A 21,353-nucleotide genomic window follows, 5' to 3' on the forward strand; every position below is an offset into this window, starting at 1 on the left:
ATTCAAACTGTTTCTTTAATCTATTACGAAACTGTCTACGTATGACGTTTACGCCAATCACGATAAGGGTGATTATCGCGTGCTATTTCTATAATCAGCAGTGCTCCCGATGGCACCTTATTAAATGCAAATATTCGCCCGAACGCATTTATGTCAAACTCCATATATACAAAATAATTGAATTCGCCTTGATCGTTGCCATATCTCAGCAGTTTGTTATGTTTTCTCATTTGTAATTCAGTGCAACGTATATTAATTAATAATTAATATACCTTGATTCAGTGAATTAAAAGATTTTTATAAAAATCACTAAGTTGTCTACATTGAACAGCGACTTTTATTTTAAAAAACTCTTCATCTTTATATAAATGTAATTCAGGCTAGAATGAGGTCTTATAAAAAAAACTCACCACGAATGAACTGCTGATTATCTTGTTTGGATGTTTGAACTGTCAATTCCCTTGTGTTTGTTGTGGCGTAAAAACAACAAACCCAAAAGCAAAAACAACAACAGGTAACTTTGACAGTACAATTATCTTTTAACAAAAACAAAGTAACTGTTCTTTTTGTGCATGTGTAGTTCTGTCGTCACCCTATATAAATTCGCCTTGTTGCTGAGTTTGTTTTGATCACAGCGATGTTATTTTTTCACGTGCATTAACATTTTAACCTGTGTGAATTACAAACAATTCGAAACTTTTTACAATTAAATCATGGATATTAGTAATTCAGAGTCCATCAATAAAGATAAACAAAACATAGAAATGTTTAAATTTTTTGAAAAAACAAGAAAGCGAAAAACTTCAAGAACATCTCCAAAGAGTAATAAAAAAGTTAAGCCAACTACATTCCGATTGCCAATGAGAAGAACAACCAGATTAAAATCGGAAATCTTTGTAGAAAATTATCCAGAAATTTTACCAGACGGTGAATTCGATATAAGTAAGGATTTTTGTTCTACTATGTTGAAATATGAGCCGGTAAAAAAGAAAATAAAATTATCTAATGCTAATCTACAAATGGAGAATGAACAATGTGATGAAATGAGTGAAACATTAAATGGAACAAATTCACTTATAGATAGTACAATAGAAAGCAAAGATCTCGAACATCCTGATAAACCCAAGAAGCGAGGTAGAAAACAAAAAATAAGTCAATTTGAAAAGATGGCCGATGATATGATTGAAACTATTGATACAAATATCATCATTGAAATGTTAAAGAACACAAGTTTAGATAAAGAAGAAGCTGAAGCAGCAACCGAAATGTCAAACACTTCTGAACGAAATATAACTGAAAATTGTGATACAAATTTAAATAATCCTCTGAATGGTAGTGACCCACAAACAGATTTAACTAACAATGACTGTAAAGACTCTGATATCATCTCTAAACAATTCAAAAAGCGAGGAAGAAAATCGAATTCAGAAAATATAAAACAATCACATGTAGAGGATAAACCAGAGGATAATAAAGCAGGTAGTCAAACGAAACAAACTACAGATTTACATATATCATTAACTACTAATGGTGACAATGATTTTAAGAAAGCAGCCAAAATATCTGAACTGCCCAAAAAACGGGGAAGAAAACCGAAAAGTTTTAATGGAGAAACATTAAAACAATCAAATGTTGAGAATAAACCGGAGGACCAACAAACAGAGTATCAAACGAAACAAACGCATGATTCAGATTTAGGAAATATATTACATGATAAAGATTCACAAATATCATTAACTACTAATGGTGATAATGATTTAAAGAAAGCAGCCAAAACATCTGAACTACCCAAAAAACGAGGAATAAAACCGAAAAGTTTAAATGTAGAAACATTAAAACAATCAAATGTAGAGGATAAACCGGAGGACCAACAAACAGAGTATCAAACGAAACAAACGCATGATTCAGATTTAGGAAATATATTACATGATAAAGATTCACAAATATCATTAACTACTAATGGTGATAATGATTTGAAGAAAGCAGCCAAAACATCTGAACTGCCCAAAAAACGAGGAAGAAAACCGAAAAGTTTAAATAACACACTGGTAGCAGACACAAGCGACAAAAAAACTGGTATATTAAAATATTTTAAGTCAAATACTCCTACGAAGAAAATAAATACGTCAGCAACGGAAAATTTAGAATCGCTTTTAGATAATGATAGTGTTAATAATGACAGTATTGAAATTTCAAATATTATGAATATAGCTGATACTTCTTTAACAAAGTCCAAATTAAACACAAGTACAAATACGGAACCAAAAAAAAGAGGTAGACCAAAGTCTGACAAGCCACGAGTCGTAAAAGTTAATGTAGCTAGAGAATTTCAAAAGAAACCATTTACCAAAATTAGTAAGCTGACCAAAGACCAAATCAAAAAGGGTTCAATAAGAAAAATTCCCAAAAAACGTCTTGATGATGTATTGGAAATGATTGATGATGAGGATCATCCTATTTGGCAGGAACGTAATATATCATGTAATACGTCTATTTATGATTATTGGGAACCGCGTTCAGTATCGATATCTGATCAAAATATGAAACTAAAATACGCACGTCAATTTCTTTTACGTAGAGACTGGATCGGTTTGTCCAAAGTTCTATATTTATCCAATACGGAGGCAAAGACTTATTATCCTTTATTATCTAAGGTAATTTTTATTTTTTAAATTATTTTTATATCCACATACCATGACTGGTATGTGTATTATAAGATTACGAAATGTTTTTTTTAATAATCCTATCATTTATTGTCGTTTCAGTATGCTACATTATTGCTGGCACATACGGATAAGGAACAATTTAATAAATGTATACAATTTTTAACTAACATGAATGACAGCAGTGCTGTCATGAAAAAATGTACAAAAATATCCAAGGAAAATGAAGACTAAAGCATATGTGTTAAATGCAATAAAAATATGTAAAATACTCTAATTTTAATATTTTTTACTTATAATATTAAACTTTGGCCATGAAGGCTTCTTTGTAGTGATATTAAATAAATACAATTTAAAAGCAAACAACCCCCCAATTCTGAAACTATGTAGATCAGAAATCCATTTTAAAAATTTTGTATGAAAAAAACTATTAAAATAAGTCTCAATAAAGCTAAAGAATTAGCTTTGATAGTGGATGTATGGAATATAGCTGACATTTTTTTTTAATTCTGAACCGTTGATGGAATGTAACCGTAAAATTGAATTTAGTGCGATTATAAAACATTAAAAATGTGTAAGACGAATTTGTCAAACAAACAAATAATTTTTTGGCTTTACGCCCACCACGATAAGGGTGATTATTTTTTGATTAAAGTGAGTGGTAGAATTTTTACCCACATTTACCTTATTCGTTTGTCAACTGGCTATGTGATGCGGTCATTAAGCCGACACTATTTTATGGAGTTTCTGTCTGGTGGAAGGCACTAGACAGTGGCTCGACGTGTATGCTATTCGAGAGAGTGTTAAGGAGAATGGCAATCCTGATAACAGGAGCTTTAAGAACGACCGCAACAAAGTCGCTCTTTACTATATTGAACTGGATCCCTGTGGATCTTATGGCAAGAAAAATGGCATTTACTTCTGCCTTTAGGCTAAACGCGATTGGTGCGTGGAAACACGCTCCATATGGTCACGCCAGCATAATAGGTAGTATTCAGACTCTTCCGGAGAATATCGATTACTGCATTTCTAGGCCCTTCTTAGCGAGGAATTTCGATTTCTCAATTCCGTGTGGTACGGAAGCAATGAACGGGCCCTTACATGACACAATGGGTCTCTCAGTCTATACGGACGGTTCTGTGAAGGGAGATCGAGTTGGCGTAGGTGTCTACATTCGGGAACTTGATATTAGGTTATCTTTCAGACTTCCGAATGAATGTAACATTATTCAGGCTGAATTATCGGCCATCAAAAGGGCGGCTAACTGGCTTAGTTATAACAAGATATCTGACAGGGATATTTGTATATATACTGACAGTCAGGCAGCTATAAAATCCCTGACAGGTGTATACACAACATCTAACTTAGTCCAGGAATGCCGGGCATCCTTAAACAGGATGGCGAGACATTCAATAGTCGTACTCAAGTGGGTACGGGGACACGGGGATATTACTATTACGGGCAACTGTGTTGCCGATGATCTGGCGAGAAAAGGCGCCATGTTACCTGACGGAGACATAGATTTCCTATGTGGGATTCCGTTATCCAAATGCAAGCTACAAATTAGTAACTTCTACTATGAGCTCGCTCAGGCAAGATGGGACTGTGAACCCACATGCACTATGACCAGGACGATATGGCCCCGACTAAATCGGGGACGGACAATTCATCTTCTTGGCTTTACACGCTCACAATTGAGTGGTGTAGTGGCGGTCATAACTGGACACTGCACCTTTGGTAACCACGCTAGGAGACTTGGTTTGCCGTACCACGACTTCTGCAGAAGTTGTCAAAATGAGGAGGAGGATGAAACTATTTTTCATCTTCTTTGTCATTGTCCGGCATTAGGAGATCTACGCCTAAGGTTTCTGGGGCATCGTTCCCTTGATAGTCTCTCTGAGCTCTCGAATATGAGGCTTGAGGGCATTAGTGCCTTTATAGGTAGAAGTAATTGGTTGAAAAGACCAGACACGGGGATCACTTTAGAGTGACCCAATGATCGCCGACTCATTGGCACGTAAATTCTCCAAGATCTCCTTCCTCCTCCCTCTCTTTTTCTTCTTACATCTCCTCCTTAACTTCTTCAATCTTCTTCTTCTCCCTTTTCACTTATATCTGTCCCTCTTTCTTCTTCTTTCTTCTACTTTCAGGTAACACAAAAGGACCATTGATGGACCCATGTGAGCTGCTCTTTCTATCTTCCTTATTTCGTGGCTGCCTGGAAAACCTAACCTAACCTAACCTACCTTATTCGAAATCATTTACCATTTACATGTTTTTCCATTAAATGGTAACACATTGCCCAAAAAACTATAATCGAATTCCATTGCATATAAAATACTTTAAAGAAAATAACAAATTTAAAGGATTTAATATATTTTTATTTGAAGCCATATTTTTATAATAGTAGTAGTAATATTAATATAGTAGATAGTATTTGAATGGTATTGAAAATTTTAATTAAAAATATAACACAAGTTAATGTATTAGTTTAAGTTATTTTTTTATATTGTAAAAGAGACTAAAAATTTTAAGCAAAATCTCTGGAGCATTTTATTAAAAAATATAATTATAAAGGTAAATAAAATAAAATTTGTAACTTATAAAAAGCTGAAAATAAGAAGAAAAAAAAATAATAGTAGATAGACAAGCTTAAAACTCATCTCATTTGTAATCTTAACTTTTTTTACTTGTTATGTAATATAAAAAAAGCTGGTTAAGGCAAAGAAAATATTGTTTTGTAACGGTTATTGTTAGTAATTAAATGTTTAGAGATTTTTTTTTGTTTTGTTTAGATTTAATTAATATATGTACTTGAATTCATATTAGATTGTTAGACAAGTTTCATTACTTTTCAGAAAATCTTAAATCTACATACATTATATATATATATATTATGATATCAGGAGCAAAATAATATATAAAAAAAAGTAAATAATATAGTAATTAATAAGAATAATATTTAATATTTCAATTGGCATCGCGTGTACTTAGAGGCACGAATTCTCACACCGCAGCTCTCACCTGCCTTCGAGCCCATAAATACACCAACAAGTTAAAGATTTCAAACATAAGGATCATTTTCAGGGTAAATATATAAACTCCCATTTTTGTAAACGGGTAGTACGTTTTTTTGTTGCTGTTGCTTTTTTTAGCAAACTTATATAAATCAGTGATTTAGTGGCGACACGAATATTTATTTTAAAAAATTGTGTGACATAAATAGATATAGCTGTGTGATTTCAATTATTTTATATGGCTAAATTTAATAGCCTTCTTCTTCCATGGAGAAATCTGATGTTTCACCGGCATATAAAGAGCTGAAAATAATAGGTAAATTATTATATTCATTGCAAAATTCTATTCGTTTCGTTTATATAACTTACTTTACAGCACGACAAGTAAAGAAAACAATACGTTTCAATTTCTTATTGTAAAAGAAATAATTGAATGACCATAAGCAGCCGGGTTCACCAAAGGGATCTGAACTTAAGTCAGGATTATAACTGTAAATGTCACACTCCTGTAAGTTAATTTCATCATCAATTGCCGACCACAATGGTTGACGCAGTCCTTGATACTGGTCACCAGCTAAAGCCGATAAATTCGAATGAACCGAATTCATAACCCATTGCAAAGAGGGTTCCTTGCTAAATTCATGGCTCTGCAAAGAAAATTAAATATGTATTTTGAAAATTAATAATTTAACTAAAGTACATATGTAATATTAAAGTAAATGAAATGGAAATTAAAATGAAACAGTTCAGATTTTATAACAATAGGTTTTAAAACTTTGAGCTATTAGAAGAAGAAACAGGTGACCCTAATTCTGTGACGAATCATATATACCCTTAAGCAAAGTATAATTTAAGCTAAAAATATAAAAATTTTGTATCTGAAAAAATTTTGGTGAACAAATTTCTTCGTGAAAAACTTTTTTTTTATCAAAAACATTTTATTTATGAAAAAAGTTTAATTTGTGAAAATAACCTTAAAAAAAATAAATTTAAAGTCAAGGTAAACTCAAAACCATAACAATAACACAAACTACAGTGCTAACTTTCCCAATTCATTAAATCAAAATGAATTGCCAAATTCATCCAATATGAGATATAGCCAAAATTTTAATCAAACTACAAATCATGAAAATCTTTTTTCTTTTGAGGAATTAAAAAATCTAACATTGGAACTAATTTCTAATTTAAGAAAATGTAACTCGCGTGAACAGCAGTTTGAAGTTGTAACAAGCCTCGCTTATAAATTTTTATATCCATGAACACAAATATTCATATAATACAATGGAACGCACGTAGCATTCGAAATAAAAGAGATGAATTTTTCCAATTTCTGATTAAAACTAATGTCGACATCTGCCTTATTTGTGAAACCTGGTTAAATGATAAAATCTCAATAAAACAGCAAAATTACTACTGCTACAGAAATGATCGTCAAGAAGGCATTGGTGGAGGTTTAGCAATATTTATCAAAAAGAACATTCGTCACGAATTAATACACCCTATAAACACATCTTTAATTGAAAATATTGGTATTAGAGTGTATACTACCAACGATTTCATTGACATTTACTCGTGCTACTTTCCTGGCGGAACCGCAGGAAGTGGTTCATCGCGTAAAAAATTATTCGCATCAGATATTGGAAAACTAACATCATCCAGTAATAAATATATATTAGGTGGCGATTTTAATTCCAGACACAATTACTGGGGGTGCCAAAGAAGTAACTGTTGGGGAAATATCCTTTATAACAAACTACAACTAAATCATACTCAAATAGTTTTTCCTCATGAAAGCACCTATATTCCTTCTGATCCATCTAGGCAACCATCTACGTTGGATTTTTTCTTAACAAACGTAGCACATTTAACGATGCTGTTAAGAAGGGAATTGATGAAAGTACACCCAAGCGAAGAATAAACCCAGTTGTTAAAGATTTGCCAAATTACATAAAAATAATGATTCAATTTAGAAATATATATCGACGAAATTGGAAACGGTACATGGATATTAATGATCATCGCCAAATGACGCGGTTAAACAAAGAAATTAGTATTGAAATAAATAAGTTCAGAAATCTGACATGGAATAACATGCTAACTACACTGGAAAAATCTTCATCACCTTTTTGGAAGGTTTCTAAAGTTTTAAAACGAAAAATAAACAATATCCCTATTTTGAAAGAAAATAATGAAGTCAGTTTTACACAACAAGAGAAAGCAGATGCGTTAGCCAAATGTTTTATGTCAAATCACAACATTTCATCTCGCCTAAGTGATGCAAACACAATGGATGAGGTTGATTATGTAGCAAACCAAATTCGAAGTTGCAATGTAAATCCACCAGACAACTATTTTGTAAATTGCCAAAAAATTAAACAAATTATCAAAACACTAAAAAACAAGAAATCGCCTGGAGTTGACAAAATAAATAACAAATGTTTAAAAAATCTTCCAAATAAAGGCATAAAATACCTCACAAACGTGTTTAATAGTTGCCTTAAATTGAGCTACTTTCCCAAATACTGGAAAATATCTAAAACAATCCCCATTCTAAAACCTAGTAAACCACCAGATTCACCACAATCATATAGGCCCATTAGCTTACTGCCTTCCACTAGTAAAATTCTTGAAAAAGTTTTAAAAGAAAAATTGAACAGTTTTATTGATTTGCATAATATTCTTCCTCCACAACAGTATGGTTTCCGCAAAGAACACAATACTTCACAACCCTTAATAAAAATAAGAAAATTGGTAAAACAAAACTTTCAAAATGGCAAATCTACAGGGATGATTCTTTTAGATATAAAATCAGCATTCGATTCTGTTTGGCACAACGGCCTTATTTATAAGTTGAAAAGACTTAATTTTCCAGTTGAGCTTATAAAAATTATACAAAATTTTTTATACGACAGATATTTTTCGGTACATATTTATACAACGAAATCCGAGAAAATCATCATAACAGCTGGATGCCCACAAGGATCTTGTCTTTCTCCGGTCCTTTATAATATTTTTACAGCAGACATTCCTATTTTTTCATACTGTGTAACTTCAATTTTTGCGGATGATACTGCTATTCTTAGCTCTGATGTATATGCAGCGAACATAATCGGCTCTGGAAGGTATACAAACCTACTTCAAAAAGTGGAACATTATGATAAATCCTGAGAAAACAAAGGCAATATATTTTACAAGAAAACGGAAGTCATGTTTCTTACCGCAAAACCCAATTCGATTCATGGATCACGATATTATTTGGGAAAACAACGTCAAATATTTGGGAATAATACTGGATCCCAAACTGAATTTTAAAAATCATATACCACATCTATTAGATAAGATCAACAAATTAATTTGTATAATGTACCCGCTTATAAACAGAAAAAGTTTTCTTAGTGTCGATAACAAAAAATTAATCCTAAAATCCATATTTCACTAATGTTTTACTGTGCTCCAGTCTGGGCCACTTCTGCTAAATGCCATCTTAAAAAACTTCAAATAGCCCAAAACAAACTTCTCAAGATGTTATATAACCTTCCTTGGCACTATTCTACGCAACGACTCCACGCATTGTCTGGCATTGAACTCGTTCAAGATAAAATAAATAGATTAACACTAAATTTCAACAGAAGATGTCAATACTCTCAATATTTACACATAAATGAACTCTAGTCATAATCCTATACTCAATATACTCTAGTATAACATTTTATCCTAAAACCACTGTTTCATAAAGGTTTTTGTAAATTTTTTTTCCTTCCTATTGTATATTAAATAATTACTAAAAGCTCACAAAATTCAGATTTAACTACTAAGCAGAAAAGAAACAAAGTTTCTAAACTCTTTAATATATATAAGACAAATGTAAACATTATTAATATATTAAAAGAAATAAAATAAATAAATAAAGTCAAGGTAAAAAACGAATTCTTCAAAATTTAAATATAAATATATTTTAAATTATAAGATGTAACTTTGTGAAATAAACAGGAATTTCTTTACCTTCCTACTTGCTTTATCACTTGCTGTAAAAAATTTTACTAACTACCTCACCTTGTATTTTCAATATTATAGTGATTATTCTGTATGTATTTTAAGCATTTACGCCTGAATTTTTTAAAAATTTTCCCTTAGAGTGACTTAATTTAGATATCAAATACCATTTTAAAGAAAAATCTAACTCTGAGACAATTGTCTGTTTCATACAATATAATTCTAAGAAATATTCGTGTTTTCGGAACAAAATCGTGATTTACGCAAAAATGGAATTTAAGTCTATTTTTTTAAACAGATTTGAGTTTAGGATACATATGTATATTTATCAAAAATAACTAAACAATTTTATGTCTTGAGTTACAAAACATTTATTTTGATAGATATCCCACTTGCATTCAACTATGATCTACATATATTCTTACTTGTCAGTTAACCTTCGCTTTACCAAAGTTTGTTTTATGTACATGGTTTATCAACACCCAATAACACATTCTTATGTTAAAAACGATGTCAAATCTAAAAGACTAAATAAAATATGCGACATTCAAATAGAATCAATCAGTCTTAAAATGATTAAAAATAAAAAATCATCATAAGAATTCGTTGTTTTCGTAATATTTTGTTGCATATCAATTATTTCTAATAACAGCATCAAATCTTTTGGGGATTGAATTTAACAAACTTTCGCATGTAGATCGGGAAATTGCATACCATATTTCCTGAATTTTCTGCCAAAGTTCTTGTTTTTCAATTTTTCAGGTCCGAGTTTGTCTTTTACTATTTTCCATAGGATTTAAGTCTGGTTATTGAGACGGCCATTCCATAACATGAATTTTGTTATATAAAAACCATGTTTAAACGTTTTTGGTTTTTGCCATTTTTTGACGTCTAACCCATGTCTTATCATCACTACCAATTAAATTAATGGTCGTTTCGTCCGTCCACTACACATTTTGCCACTTTTTTATATTTTCTGGTCCACATCAATCCTTATGATTGCTCTTGGTTTTAAATGAAATATTGGTATTGATTCTATTGTAATGTCGGTCACTGTATATCCGACGAACAAAAATTTAAAAAATCGAAAAAACCTTATAAAAAGTTTCAAGTGTTTTTATTAAATTATATAGAACTCATAGCTGTAAATTGTGAATATTTTTATTCAAAATATTTCCAAAAATTTAATTATTTTTGAATTTTAGTTATATTTGCAAAAATAAATTTATATTGAAATCATTCTATATGATTCAAAATAGGATACTAATTAATATATATCTATTCAGAATATAAAGCAATAAATATTATTTGATTTAAATAGAATACGATATTAAATATATTATACTGAAAAGTTTTGAATAAACATTCATAAAATTATACTAATATTATTTGTATTTTAGTAACAATAAGTTGTATTTTATTCAACATATAATGAATAGATTTTAAAATATTTTAATCAATATGAAAACATGTAATTATTTTCAAATTATATTTTTATAGTAAAAATTAAATATTAATTTAGTTTATTCAACTAGTTATAAATGAAATATTATTATATTTATTCGAAAATTTGTTGATAGATTTTATTCAAAGCAATTTTCTTTGAATGATTTTATTTCTCAAAAAAAAAGAAAAATATTTAAATATTCAATAAAAAAATTTAGAATACTTTTATTCGTAGAAATTTTCTTTGAATAATTTTATTTGTAAAAATAAAGTCAAATATTTTAACAACAAATTTTTAAACAGTTTTATAAAAAAAAATTGTTGTGGGTGAAAATGAGCTCGGACGATGAAGATGTTTCATCCGTTGCTTATGAAAAAGATCCTTCGTTTTCTATGAAAAAACAAAAACAATGCTCAAAAATAATTCAACGATAAATAGCCCTAGGAGGAATGCCATGTCAGACGATCATTTTGAACAACTAGTTACTTTAAAAACAGTTTTCAAAAATAATTCATGAATTTTGTTCTTCACAATTTAAATTAATAATAAACCTCCAATTGAAACCATAAATCTGTGTTCATATTCTGATAATCAATGATTAAGTAGTAGTTTTTAAAAATAGAATATTAGATATCAGAGAATTAGGGTCTGAAAAAAATGTGTAATTCGTTTTGAAAATAACTTTTTCAAATCAGAATGCAATCAGAAGACATTTTACATCAGTATTATTGTGAAATAAAAATATTCTTTAACATTTATTAGAATTATTTCTATTCAGTAATTTTTGGAAAAATAAATTTATTTGTTTCAAATTTGTGAGAAATAAAAATATTTCTAAAGTTTTATTAGAATTATTTCTATTCAATCATTTTTTGTTTGAATAATTTTAGTTTTTTGTGTTTTGTTTGAATAAATATTCCAAAGAAATTAGTTGATTTTTTTGTATCTAAATGAAATAAATTTAAATTTTATTCAACTTTGTTTTATTTGAATATATAAAATTTTTCTATTTTCTAAAAAAATATCAATATAATTTTATTAAACTAATATAAAATGATTATATTTATAATTTATTTGGTTTTAAAAGATATAAATATGCATAAATTTAACTGTAAATATTATTAATAAATTAAACAAATACTTTATTTAACTAATAAATAATTTGGAAAGTAAATATTTATAATTGGAAACAAAAACTAAAATAATATAAAAAATATTTATATTTTGTATTTTATTCACAAGTTACAGCTATGATAGAACTCTAAAATTTGTTCAGTGAGTCTAAATTTTATTTAAATCGAAACAAAATGAAAAAAACATTAAACTAATAAAAACCGAGAGGTCACCCGGGTGGGTATTGGTAAAGCGAAGGTTAAACGTAGCTTAACACGCTGAAATATATTTAGCCGGGATTTAACCGAAGACTGTGTTTCTCACTAATGGATTACCGACTGTAAATTTTGTTAGCATTGTCATACTTTTCAGTCAAATTACACGTGAATTAATAAAAAATGTTCATATAAATATGGCAATACATACTTTAAATTTTATAAGAAAAAGCGACCGCGTAGATAACTTTTTTTGTAAATTTTAAAGCAATTATATTGATGAATAAAGCAAATCAAAACAAAGAGCTGCTTTGTTTTTCTGCTGTTTGTGCTTTGGCATTTTATACTTAGGTTTAACTAGGCAATGATGCTCAGTTATACTAAATAAACAATAAGTGAAAAACACAATTCTTAGTTAAAGCTAGGTTTAAACGAAGAATGTAGATTATCTTTGTCCCAGAAACTAGTTCTAAGTGAGAAACACAATTTTTAGTTTAATCTAAGTTTAAACGAAGAATTTAGATTATCTTTATCGCAGAAACTAGTTCTAAGCGACCAAAAAGCTCTTAAAAGAGCTATCTATTTAAAAAAAAAAAATCAACAAAGTTTTTAATTTTGCAAAAAAAGTCAAACATTTTGTCTTAAGTTACAAAACATTTATTTTGATAGATATATAATAATAAAAAAAAGATATCCAACTCGCATCCCACTAAGCGACAAAAAGCTCTTCATGAAAAAGACCAAAGCTTTCGTCTGAGAAAAAAAGGGACCATTTTGAAAAAGTTTTTGATTTTGCAAAAAAAGTCAAACTTAAATTTTTTTCGAAAGATTGAAGAAATATCTATTGTTACGAAATTGTACTTGAATTCAAATATAACGATTTTAACGGCTGATTTAAAAGTTGCATAATGCTTTCAAATAACAGTGCTTCTCAAACTGTAACATATCTGTGGGCATTATTAACATTGAATAAAAGCTTTCAGTTGACCATTGATCGAATTCGAATATTCAGTTAAAGAACATTGTAGAAAGTACACCACAGATGGCGTATGTAATAGAAAGCTCTAGAATATACGAGCTTTGACAGTTAAAGAGCAATCTAGAGTGCAGATGGCAGTGTTATAAATAGTGCCAGAGGTTGCAGTCGTTAGTGAGTTTATCAGAGACGCTTTTCGAATAAACATCAACTGAGTGCCTTAAAGTGCGCTGTATTTTTCAAGTGAATTCGTGTACATTATAAAGTTTGTCTGTATTTCTGCGAATTTATAAACGTGTATAAAAGAAACACAGTGACTATTTAATTCTGTTGTTGTACATTTTAAATAAAGAGTTGTTACAATTTTTAAACTACTAAACGGCTTTTATTTGCAATCAAAAGGTTCGGGTTTATTTAAAGGAAAGAAACCAACGTTTTGAAAAGGTTAAAACGTAACACTATCTAAACTATTTGCTAAGAACAAATACGTGTTTGGTCAAAATGTCAAATTTTGAGCCCCTCTAACTCAGAGAAAAATTGTGTCTATATTACTATACAATAGGACTAATACATAAATTTCTACCAAAATACATCTATTTATCAGTTCGAAATAATACCAAATTCAATCTAGTCACAGAATGTTTTATATAGTGAACAAATTTATTTATATAGCTAATCAATCTATAACATAAAATATGGTATAGGGTCACAAATATTGTATACTAGTTGACCCGACCGACTTCGCCCGGTAGCATTTACTAATATTAGTTCTTCAAGTTTCTCCAAACCACATACACCTGCCTGTTCTTATTTATTTGCAAATAAAATATCTTAATTTGTACTGCATACTTTAGGGATGTTTTTTATTACAGTTGACTGGACTCAAAAAAAAATCCGAGTTTTACCCGGAACTTTTGAATTTTTTTTCTTTACAAAACAATGCCTGAAAATTTCGAATCGAATAAAAAAAAAACAGCCAAATCGCTCCATCCGTTCTCACGTGATGCCATTACATACATGGACCATTTCATTTTTATATGTATAGAAGATAAAGCTGAAGGATTGACAGAAATCAAGGAGATAAATAAATTTTTATAATTTTCTTAAAATAAATACACATGTACCACATAACGAAATGGGTTAATTTCTTTATAAATAAAACAATACTATCTACTTCTCTACATACATATACAAACACTTTGTAGCTTTTTAATATTTATTTAAAAACTGATTCTACTAAACACATTTATATACATATACTAATGCAAACAGTATGTATTATTTCCCCAGTTGGCCAAATCATCTTAAACGACATAGTCTTTGACGATTTATGTAAGACATTTCTGTTATCGAACACAATTGAAGAGAAGCTAAGTGACAATGTCCTGAATGTTGTCATATATCAAACATTATTAGCACAAGACCAAGAAAATTTTAAATTTGGTCTTCTGTATTTTTATTGTTATTGTCTGAACGACAAACTGAGCGACATTATTTATTTTTTAGTCATTCACGATTTTCCCGACATTTGTTCGATTAAATCGTTGGTGATTTGTTCTGTCTTGAAGACGTGGCCAACTGGGTTGTCTTGTTTTGACTTTGAAAAGTATATAAAGTACAACAACAGCAATGTTGTTTTTTTGGCAACCATTAAAGCAGAACAAAAAATATGTATTTGTTTTGAAAACAAATTATCGTTACGCAAATTTGTTATTTTCTATTATAATTTTTTTCTAAATATTATTTCTCAAAATATTATTCCTCTTATGTAATAAAAATTTCCATAATGTGTATTGTTTATACCTATACCACTTTATTTTCTACTTTTAATCATTGATGTATGTAAAAGGAAAATGTTATTGTGCTTTTGTAACATAATGTAGTAAATTATAGAAGAGTTTCTTCACAATTAGTGCAAATAGTGTTTGATTTAAAGTTCAATTACCTTTACGTTTATTGAGGCAAAACAAAACAAGAAAAACTTAGCGCCTATAAAAACTTACTTTCAGTAAATAAACAAACAGTGACAGGCAAAATAGAAATGAATATTTTTAGAATACAACGGAAATTTAATTTTTTTTCAATTTTAAAATTTTATTTAAATTGAAATTTTTCCTACAAATTTATATTGATGATACGTTATTTTAGTTTTAGAAAACAACAATTCAAAAAAATATTTTTTATTTACAAAATATATTTCTAGTTTCATTTTGTTTCAATATTTCAAGTAGTTTTTTTTTAGTTAATATCTTTTTTTTCTTCTCCTATAAACATATGAAAAATTATGTTACGTTATTTTGTATTTTAGGTGCCGATATGTATTCTGGATCGTTATAGACTGTCTGTACAAATCATGTTTCCGAAGCCTTCAAAATAATTTGCATACACCAATATATACACTATAGTCCGCGTTCAGTTCGGAATAATCGGTCCACAAATGGCTTAGATATGAGCAAACCTCGATTTTTTACCAATTTTTTATCTTCATCTAGATTACTAAGTTATTAACATAGATAATAGGAATATCTAACGTATATAACGCCATAGAAATTCGAAACAGCATGGCTCAAAATCAGGAAAAATATTTTCTCAAAATATTTTTTTCCCACAAAATTCTTTTTAACCCAATTTTTTTCTTCACCAAACAAATTGTTTCATTAAAATTTTTTTTAACGAAAATTTTTGAAAGTCGATTTCGTGAAGGGTATATAATATAGATCTATTACATGATCTATTTAAAGGATTCTGTAGTAATCTCTTTTTTTAATTAAATACGATCCAATAATATTCATTTCATCTATACTAATTTCATAAAAAATACTTCAACCTATAATAGTTTCATTCATAAGATTTTTAATCTCAAAATTCTCTAATAATGGCGCCAATTTCATAAGAAAAACAAGATGAAGCAAAATTTCCAACAAAAATCCCTAATTCATAGAAAATCTCTAATATGTCAAAAAAAAATACATCCAACAGTCGGCACATCCGAATATAGCACTCTTACTTTTTCTATTTTGTCCTAAATTGTATTCCAAATTTGCTTATCAGTTATTAACTTGTTTATAACAAATCACAACTGTACAAAATTACTAAATAGATAACAAAACGAGTCATCGTTCTATAAAGGTGAATAAAAGGAAATATGTTTCTTAAATATTTTAAATAATTGGTATACACATTATAAATAAAATACGTGATTTAATTTCTAAATTAAAATATAGGTACATATAAAAATTGTATACCCATAAATCAAATTACTGTGTGTTATTTATATGACCTACAATAAATGTTGTGTTCAGAAAACATATACTGTATTTTTTAACATCTAAAAATAAAATTCTATTTCATTATTTTATTTAGCTAATTTTGATAGCTATACATCTATATTGCATTCATTATATTACGAACAAGTTCTTTGTTTAGCAAAATGTTTCTTATTGTGGGCTGACAATGAATAACAATTAAACTAATAATCAAAACTGGCTGCAGAGCATATTAAAAATTTGTGCATAATTTAAAAACCTATGGAAAAAACCAAATTTATACAAAATCATGAACTGTAAAATGTTTCATTTTCTATTAGAAAAATATACCAAAAAAATTAACAATTTTGTATGGATATCTTTAGCTCTTTAATCTATTTGAAAATAATAATAAAATAATCTTTAAATTCTTACCTTAGCATCCGAAAAATCATAATCGGGTTCAAATGATGCATTCAAAGTAGCAATCAAATAGAACAAAGTCTTACGCGATATAGTGTCACACAAGATGACACCCTCATCCCCCGACTGGCTATTGTTGCGATGAAAATTCGGCGACATATCCACCAATGTTTGGGGTGGCGAAAGGGCCTGCAAATCATGAGGACCATAACCATGAGTCTCAGCCGTAAAGCGCTTGTACAAAGTTTTATCAGCGGCTACCATTTTGCAAGAGTATGACTCTATGCGTCCAAACATGGTGCTACTGCCCGAGCCAATGGACAAGGCATTATTGATGGCTTCAAAGCGAGAACTTTCCAAAAGTTTCATGATGCTTGCGATAGATTTAAGTTCTGGACGAATACAAGCTTTAAAGGAGATTACGTTTCAGGTAAAATCCTTAAATCAGTCAAATTGTAGTATGTATGATTTGTTCTTTCAGTGATGAAAGTATCCAATGTCTTGACAAAACTTTTTTGACTGATGTGTTCCAATTAGAAAATCTAGTCAAATAGATTTTTTTGTTCGTTTAATAATTTGTTCGATATTTTAATATATATTTTTTGTTGAAATCCTTGTTTTTAACGATGCATATAACTTAACAATCTAAGTTAAGAGGACAGTTCGACCTTGAACCTTGAAAAAGGTTAAATTGTTGTTCGATCAATTTAGAAGATTAAAAGGTCGCTGTCACTACTTAGGCTTGGACTCTTATAAACCACGGTTGCTGGCAAATAATTCTAAGTGAAGCGCTTTGTATATTACTGTTGTTCATTGCCGTTATCGATGAGTAGGTCGTCAATTGGCAATTGAAGTTTCTGAACATGGTCGAGGGATGGACAAGGATTCTTTTCTTAACTGCTGCTCTTTTGTCGTTTATTCTGTAAATGTTGTTTGATTTCGGTTGCTGTTGTTGTTTGTGGTGTTGCTTAGTAAACATTACACTAGTAACGAAAGAGGAATCTACCGAAATGTTAGGATTCTCTTTACAGAATTCTAATTGGATATTTTTCCGTTTTTGTATTTAATATTTTTTTTGCTTTATTCACAACACAATTCCTGTTTTTGTGTTAGGTTAATGCTTTTTCAAAATGGCGTCTTTTAATAGTTTTTGTTTTCTGGTTTGGTTACGCTTTTTTCTGTTGTTAATCGGTGCGTTTGCCCTTGATTTCACTTAGTACACACAAAAGTTGTTGGTTCTTTTTTGTTTATTAAATTAATTTTAAAACGATGTCTTTGTTTTTGTGTTTTCGTTATTTAATAATCGAAAACACTTTTATGCACTTTTTTCCAAACACTTTGTGTTTTATAAATGTTCTACAAAATCCATATCATACATATTTGCAAATAATCGTAATAAAGACATTCTCGCAGTTTTATAAATTCACCTATTACATAAAAATTTTCAAGTTATAAAAAAGAAACTTTATATTTTCTTTCTTCTCTACCGCCCTGGTATTTTCTTGAGCTTTTTTCGTATATATTTTTTTTTATTTCTTGAATTTCCAAGCTATTAATAGATATACAATATTTTTTTAGTTGTTGCGAGATTTTTTCTCTTGCTTGAACTTTGATATTTGTAACTTTTTTAGCGGAACGAAAAACTTGATGTCGAAATTTATTGATTGTAGAAATTTTCAATTGGAATCGTTACTTTAAACAACTACTTGATGGTGGTATGAGTCATAGAGTAGCGGGAAATAAATACTTTTGGTACGAGTAACCATCAGTGTTGCAAAAATTGGTATAAGCAGCATGGTTGTATTTTAATAATTTGTTCCGTTAAAAACGAAATGTAAGATGCTATAAAATGTGAAAGATTTACATTGCGAGTTTTAAATCGTGTCTTTCTTTAATTTTCTTTTGAACTTACTGACCAAAATCACATACATTCAAAATAAATAATAATATACTTTCTAAAATAGAGAATGAAAAAGATTCAAAATAATGCTACGTTATTAATTTTAAAAAACGGTGGTTTATTTCCTTTAAATAAACCGAATACTTTTGATAGTAAATAAAAACAGTTTAAAAGTTTAAAATTGTAACAACTCTTTATTTATTCAAATTTAAACAACGAAAAAACTTGTATTAATTTAAATAAAATTTAAACCGTTCAATATAAAAATTATTAAAAATACATAAATTTATTCAAATATTGTAAAAATTCGTTCAACATTAAAATATTGGCATATTACTCGGTATTTATAAATTTATCCACTTTTTTCGGAAATCCTCCCATTAAAAATTTAAGTTAATAAACTAGACCAAAACCGACCACTTGGTTACGAATTTTTTTAGTAGGATTTTATGGTTCATCATTAAAATCGAATGTAACAAATGCTTAACAGATTAAAAATAAGCGAGCTTTTTTTCAGTAAATATAAGAATAATTGTGCAATATTAACTAAAACTATTTCCAATTGTATTTCAGATGTTTCTAATTATATTTCAGTAAATTCCAAAAGAATTTCATAAATTTCCAATTATATTTCAGAAATTTCTAATTGTATTTCAGAAACTTCCATTTGTATTTCAGAAATTTCCAATTTTATTTCATAATTTTCCAAATGTATGTATTTAAGAATTTTCTAATGGTATTTCAGAAATTTCTATTTATATTTCAAAAAGTTTCAATTGAATTTTTAAAATTTACAATTATACTTATTTAAGAATTTTCCATTAATATTTTTGGAACTTTTTGCAGAAATTTTTGATTTCTATTAGAATTTTCTGAAATACAAATTAGAATTACAATAAGAAACATCTGAAATACATTTGGAAATGGTGTACAAAATTAGATCCATCAAAGTGCAAAGAAGGTCATTGAGAAAATTTCTCTTACAGTTTGAACAAGTGAAGTAAAAATGTTCAAAGATGAATCCAATTAGTTTTTAATTAATTAAATTTTGGTCCCATTCACAAATACAATATCTTTTTGATAAAACCCAAACTGTACATTTCGAACTAATATAGTTCCTTACTAGATCTTCAAAGCTGCTTACATTATTTGTCGCCGCAAGGATATAGTTTTCATTATTTACATTTGTGAAACTCTTCAACGATTAGTAGATTGCTCACACCTATTAAAATCATTTCCGTTTTCTAATTACAAATAAGTACAATATGTAGATACAAAAATCAAAGACGTAAATAAGATATACAAAGAATTTAACCTCGAGTTTTCCAATAATTTACAATAATAAACTTCCACAATTTAATTGTGTATTTCAAGTAAATAAATTTTAATTGCCAACAAATACTAAATGATTTCAATACACTATTTTTATAAAAATAATAAAGAGATTTGTTTACGTTATTTGATTATTTTTCCTTTTGTTCTTCACACGAAAGACAAATAGTCACCTAAAAATCAAAAGGTTAAACGTTTAAATTACTTATTTGTATACAAATGTTTTAAATAAAAAAAAATACAAATTTTCAATCTTATAGAAAAAAGATACATACTCGTACACGTGTTTGAAAGGAAGCACTTGAAACAAATATTTAAGAAAAAGTAACAAGAAAAAAATTGAAACAAGTGAAAATATATTATAGTACATATTCGATCGCAACGTAAGAATTTATATCAATGTTCAATTGGTATAGCAATTCTGTGGATATTGACTGGAAATATAAACAAAAATTAAGTATTTCTAAACATTAAGATGGAATATATTTTTCCCTTTATAAAATAAGTAGAAAATAAAAACAAATTTAATCGTTAGAATTTACTTATGTAGATACAATTTGTTTGCTTTATTTACAAGAAAAATATTACACCTATAGTATTGTATATTTAAAAATAATAAAGCAAATGTTTATCTAAATTAAAAATAGGCCGAATGATTCCAAGGTAAAAATTAATAAAACAATTTTAAATGACCTTTCGAATGCATGGAAAGAAATATATTAGGAATACATACATATTTGTGTAGCGATTTAGTGCATCGCGTTTGACGTTTAAACTTTTTTTATCAGATTCAAAACTCAATACATTTATTGGCATACAATTAATTAAATATACTATTATAGAAGTTCAACATATTTAAAAACAAGTAAGAGTGCTATATTCGGTTGTACCGAATCTTATATACCCTTCACCAAATTATACTTCAAAATAAAAATTTTAAATATTTTTAGATAAACAAAATTTTTTTCCCAAAGTTTTTTTTTTAATTTCTTGTAAAATTTTTTTAAAATTTTCTTTTTTTAAATTTAA

The 21,353-nt window shown here is 28.5% G+C and overlaps 2 protein-coding genes across 2 annotated transcripts; one reads left to right on the forward strand and one right to left on the reverse strand.

Annotated features, from left to right (window-relative positions):
* Positions 1 to 626: 626 nt before the first annotated feature.
* On the forward strand, positions 627 to 3,029 carry LOC135951457 (uncharacterized). Its single transcript, XM_065501114.1, has 2 exons — positions 627 to 2,654; positions 2,766 to 3,029. The coding sequence occupies exons 1-2, from the start codon at positions 714 to 716 to the stop codon at positions 2,895 to 2,897; spliced, it is 2,073 nt and encodes a 690-aa protein (XP_065357186.1). The 5' UTR covers positions 627 to 713; the 3' UTR covers positions 2,898 to 3,029.
* A 1,993-nt stretch (positions 3,030 to 5,022) lies between these two features.
* Maf1 (repressor of RNA polymerase III transcription Maf1) lies at positions 5,023 to 18,788 on the reverse strand. The gene is made up of 3 exons (XM_065499501.1): positions 17,105 to 18,788; positions 6,050 to 6,327; positions 5,023 to 5,983 (listed from the first exon to the last, which is right to left on the reverse strand). The coding sequence occupies exons 1-3, from the start codon at positions 17,459 to 17,461 to the stop codon at positions 5,929 to 5,931; spliced, it is 690 nt and encodes a 229-aa protein (XP_065355573.1). The 5' UTR covers positions 17,462 to 18,788; the 3' UTR covers positions 5,023 to 5,928.
* Positions 18,789 to 21,353: the final 2,565 nt, after the last annotated feature.

The sequence above is a fragment of the Calliphora vicina genome, chromosome 2 (assembly GCF_958450345.1).
Source record: "Calliphora vicina chromosome 2, idCalVici1.1, whole genome shotgun sequence".
In the NCBI taxonomy this organism is placed as follows: Eukaryota; Metazoa; Arthropoda; class Insecta; order Diptera; family Calliphoridae; genus Calliphora; species Calliphora vicina.